This window comes from Lactuca virosa, chromosome 7 (genome assembly GCF_052849685.1).
Source record: "Lactuca virosa cultivar CGN04683 chromosome 7, Lactuca_virosa_CGN04683_v6, whole genome shotgun sequence".
Classification (NCBI taxonomy): Eukaryota; Viridiplantae; Streptophyta; class Magnoliopsida; order Asterales; family Asteraceae; genus Lactuca; species Lactuca virosa.
This window is the reverse complement of record NC_136432.1, coordinates 104,910,215-104,915,926: the sequence shown is the minus strand read 5'-3', so window position 1 is coordinate 104,915,926 and position 5,712 is coordinate 104,910,215. Positions and strand designations below refer to the sequence as shown.

The 5,712-nt window shown below is 38.5% G+C and overlaps 1 protein-coding gene across 1 annotated transcript; it reads right to left on the bottom strand.

Annotated features, from left to right (window-relative positions):
• Nucleotides 1-3,343: 3,343 nt before the first annotated feature.
• On the bottom strand, nucleotides 3,344-5,365 carry LOC145127013 (receptor-like protein EIX2). Its single transcript, XM_079062267.1, has one exon. It carries the CDS (start codon nucleotides 5,363-5,365, stop codon nucleotides 3,344-3,346), a length of 2,022 nt encoding a protein of 673 aa, XP_078918393.1.
• Nucleotides 5,366-5,712: the final 347 nt, after the last annotated feature.

Sequence of the window (5,712 nt, the reverse complement as noted above, 5' to 3'; positions counted from 1 at the left end):
ATTACGAGTGTAATGTCCCAAAAATACTATGTAAAATTTTCATTTTTCAACCAACAAACCATTCAATCATTTGTTTAAAAGACAATCGGAGTGTAAGGTATTCTCAAACATCATAGTCAAATCATAATTCAATATTGTGGAAATAAAACTCCAGGGGATGTAGTGTAACGAAGCCAAGCCCTTCCCTTTGGAACCAGAAATACCTGAAACATTTAAACATAAAACCGTAAACATAAAGTTTAGTGAGTTCCCCAAAATACCACATAACCATACAGGCCCCACCCGCAAACATAACGGGTCCCGCCCAATTAGCATGACGGGCCCCGTCTAACTCACATATCGGGCCTCACCCATCATACATAACGTCCCCCACCCAATTCACATAACAGGCCACGCCCAACACATAACAAGCCCCACCCAACATACATGCAAGAGTCACAAAGATAACTAACATCCTACATAGTATAGTGAGAAGACTCACCTTACACTCGAAGTCGAACAGACTACAACTCGTACAGTCGGAAGGCAGACGCTACACACCACCTAAAGAACTAAATAAGGTTAACCCCTCAGTATACTCTCCAAATTACCAATTTGGCTAAAAGTCAACCATGTCAAAAAGTTAATAGTCCACGGTCACCACGTCGTGGCCAACCCCTGGCCACGCCGTGACAGCTAAACGACGAAACAGTCGATGAAAAACCCATTACCACGTCGTGGGTAGCCTTGTACCATGCCGTAGGCACGTCCTGACAAAATAGACACGTCTTGCCCAACTACCACATCGTGGCAAGCATGCCACCACGTCGTGGCAACTGCACAAAATCAACTTAATGGATTAAGCCCTTAATCAAATAAGTTCCAAACTCATGCTTTCTAGAGAGCTTCCTAACACTCCTAGCACCATAAAAATCCTTGCTTTTGTGGTCATACATGTCCAATGCATGTCATTCATTCATCAAGGTCAAAATGGGAGAAATAAGGTCACAATCTCAAGAATGGACTTAAATCATTATAACACTTTAGATTTGGAACATCTAACCATATTTGGGACCCTAGAAGGTCCATAAAAATCCAACCTTTATGGACATGCATGACCTATGCATGTTCTCCACTCAAACTAGGTCAAAAAGGAAGAAAATAGCCTAAATCTCATGCATGGCATTCAAAACACCAACAACTCTTAGATCCAGAAGATATAACACTCAAGGGGCCTTGATGAACCATAAAGTTGATAACTTTATCTCTCCCAATCATCCAAACTTCAACCATGGAGCAAAAGAGGCGACATAACTTAGATCTACAAGGAATGAAATAAAAAAGATGGAAACTCGAGGACTTACAAAGAGTCCAAAAGATGCACAAATAATGGAGATGAGTTGCCTACTGGATTCTTTCACTAGAAACACCTTCTTCGTTCCAAAATCACAAAGACACCAAAATTGAGCTCAAAAGCTTGCAAGGAGGTTAGGGTTTTATCAAGAGCACTTTACAGGTGATGGAGGTTGAGGGTGGAGGAAACCCTAGCCACCACTTCCTTTAAATAGCCACCACTTCCTTTAAATAGGGCTTAAGGCCCGAAAATATAGGGTTTTGCATTCAGCCGTCACCACGTCGTGGCAAGCATGCCACCACATCGTGGTGACTTAAAAGATGCACGATCACAAAATGGTTACCACACTGTGGTAATCCTCATCACCATGTCGTGGCCACCCAAAATTCACAAAATTAGAGCTTAAAATTAATATTTGAGAAATCGAGTGTTACAACGAGCCACTACCTCTTGGAAATAGATAAATGTGTCATTTTGTTGGCTAGGTATGTCTCTCACGACAAACATAGAATGAGCTTAGAATTTCGGATTAGGGTGAAAACCTAAACCCTAGGTAAAAAAATGAGAGAAATCAAAATGGAAAATTTCCTTCCAACGTTGAATGATTAAATCTTTTGTTTCTCTTCTTTTAGACACTTGAAATTACACGTCAACATGTTTACTCTTATGAATACTTTCCAAAAGTATAATGAATAACACACATGTATGGATCAAATGTTTTGACCAATCTAAAATGTCTTTTCAAAATAAGTTTTCAAAAAGTAAAGGTACCAATGTTTTAAAAACCAAAGTTTAAGCAAAATGTTCAAAATGATAGGAGGGTGAATTATAATATCATCGAAAAACCTATCATTTATAGGTCTTTAATTAAGAAACAAACATACATTTGTTCATGAAGTTCCACAAACACCACATCCAAGTTGCTCGTATACGAAAAACTCCAATAAAACGTAATTACATCCTCATACAAAACATACAAACTCAAACTCAAACATGTACTAACCTGAATAAAACCACTCCCTCATTTCCAACTCACGTTGTCAAGACAACTCCAACTCAAGCTATCAAGACAACTGCAACCACCAAAATTGCTCAAACTGGCTTTCCCAATTCTTATTCACATATGTGCTATGCACTTTTGGTTATTTATCGAATCATGTTACAGTTGCTTTCGGTTATGTTTCAATTCTTTATATTAAGGTTTATGCCCCTTCACGTAATCCGTTGAAACCATTCCTTTAAAGTACTTAAAAAGGGCATGCAAAGGGTGTTTGAAACTGTAGAATATATATGGAGTACAACATTGTCTCTCCAAAAGATCCCGTCTGGAGAGATGAAAGACTCAACATATAGCCACTTATATGACTGTGTTGCACCAATACACCCCCCCCCCCCCCCCCCCCGCGGAACAAAGGCTTAATGAGGATGTATAGGGATGTATCCTGCCATGAGGGTGTTAGACGCCGACTATATCATATTATAGAAGATATATATGAAGTCACATATTAACTCTCCAAAAGAGTCTTTAAGGAGAGATGATGGACTCCAATATATATAGTCACTTATATTATGACACTAATATGTGATACACTAACAAGATCCCACCTAGGTAAATCGATCATGATCGTATTTGGATTATCTTTGGGTATGATCATGAGATTATTATTATTATATATTATTATTATTATGGGCTAACTAAATGGATCAAATATGTATCCTATAAGACTTATTTTGAATTGTTTATAAGACTTATTTGAATTGTTTATTGTTAAGAGATATATTGAAGATGTATTTTTTAAGTTTTAAACTATTTATTGTTCACTGAGTGGTTAGCTCATAGATGAAAATGTACATTTCACGTGTTAAACTGCTTTTGGTCAGATCTTATGACCTGCTTTGATCTTAGGATCACGATCATGCAAAGCGAACAACGATCTTATATAGGATATAGATCTTAACAACATTGATACTAGTACAATATATTATAAATACATGTATAACGAAATTAATCTAGCAGCACCAAAACCATCTCCTAACATAAACATAAACTCGACACCAATTAGCATCTAGAGATCTAAAGTATGTGCGTCTCCATGAGGGGCTGTAGAGTAAGGGACTAATCAATCCCCAAAAGCCCACTACGAAACCAATTATCATGCATATGTAGAACTTCTCAGATTCCTTTGCATCATCATTGTCATCTTGGTGTTCAGCTTCTGTGGTATTCTCGATGCATTCATTTTGTAATGGTGGTCCACATAGTTTATTTCCCACATATGAAGAAGCATCGAAGCTCTGGAGCTGAGTGCTCATCGGAATTTGGCCAGACAACTCATTAAACGACACATTGAAGTAGTTTAAGAAACTCAAGCTTGCAATGCTTGCAGGAATTTTACCAGATAGCTGATTGGTTGACAAATCAAGTGATTCAACTAGTCCCATGTTCGAAATACTTTTTGGGATCACTCCTGACAGATGATTCTTTGATAGATTCAACGCACGTAACCCTTTTAAGCTTGTTAGTTCCTCTGGTATCTCTCCTGACAAAACATTGTTTGAGAGATCGATAAGTGTCATCAGATAAAGGATGCTGTCATATTGGAACTCCAATCCTTTCGTTACCAAAAACGCATTCTCCAAAATTGCAATCTCTCCACCATAATAAGCGTAGGATATCGCTGTGTGGTTTGAGTATTTAACTCTGGTCATTGCACTCAACTTGTTTATGCATTTCGGAATCTTTCCAGTCAACTTGTTGTTTGAGAGGTCCAAGATTTGAAGGGAGACAAGTTCACAGAGCTGATGAGGTATATCACTACTGATCTTGTTTGAACGGAGGATCAACACCATAACTTTGGTAAGCATTTTCCCTATCCATGTGGGTATGTTACCCACAAAATTATTTATGCTAAGATCGATCATAGTTAAATTCTTGCATTTCTGCAAAGACAAAGGGATGACTCCTGTGAAGCTATTGTTGCGTAGGTGTAAGGAGCGTAAGCCTTGTAGATGTCCAATGGATATCGGTATACTCCCTGTGAAATTATTGTTTCCAAGCATTAGCACTTCCAGTTGCAGCCAATTGTTCCAGCAATTTGGGATTTTCCCTGAGAATAAGTTGTCTCCTAGGTGAAGGATTTTCAACTCATGTGATTGCTTGTCACATAAGAATCTTGAGATGTTACCCGAAATTGAATTCCTTGAAACATCCAACTCACGTAAGTTTGGAGGGAATAAAGGCAATGAACCACTGAATTTGTTCGAGTTCAAGTACATCACTGAGTGAATAGCACCTACTGTTGGTGCTATGTTTGGTATCTCACCACGAAGCTGGTTATGAGAAAGATTCAAGTACATAAAATGAGATGATAACTCCCAAAACCAATAAGGAACACTATCGGCTATTTGACCACATGATAAGTCCAAGTCCAACAGCCTGTTTTGAGATCGAAGCCAACTAGGAAACTTGGGGCCGAGTTTCCAAGATCTTAATTCCATTTGTTCAAGCTGGAAAACTGGATTCCAATCTGGACTCACGTGCATGGACAACGAATTGTCTGATGCATACAGATAAATCATGTTTGCGAGATTGGAAAAATGCGCCTCTGAGACGATTCCTTCCAGAAAATTACTGGAAATGAAAAAGCTTTCTAACATGGAAAGGTGACCAATGCTTTCGGGAAGACTTCCATTCAACTCGTTGTTCGACAAATCTAACGAAATTAAAGATGAGAAATTTCCAAACCATTTAGGTATACTAGAATCCAATAGGTTTGAAGAGAGGTCAAGATTTTGAAGATTGCTCATGTTCCTTAGACCGAATGGGACTGGTCCAGAAATACCAATTTGACATAAAGAAAGTGAATCCAGGGTGGTGATACTGAGAATCCAGCGAGGTAAGGATGGTTCGAATTTGTTGTGAGAAAGATCGAGTGTGGAAAGGGAAGTGAAATTATTACTATTAGTAAGAAGCGAAGTATGGGAATCAAGATTACAACCAGCCAAGTACAATTCTTCAAGAGACCCAACCATATTCACCTTCTCTACCCAATCCGATGCATTGCTAAGATTAACAAAGCTCAAATCGAGATGTTTAAGCAAGCGAAGGTTGGAGAGCCAATGAAGATCTTGAACACGTAAGGTGCTTGTATAAGCATCACGTCCTTTAAGACGAAGAGATACTAAACTAGAAAGGTTACCAAGTTGTTGAGGAATCAACCCTCCGAAACCAGCTCAGACAAGTCAAGAACTTGTAGATGCGTGAGAGAAATAATAAAATCTGGAATTTGAAGTCCTTTGAAATTGTTGTAGCTCAAGTCCAAATGACTTAACCTTTTCAAAACGAGAAGAGAAGGGTTTATCTTCCCACTTAATCCTGA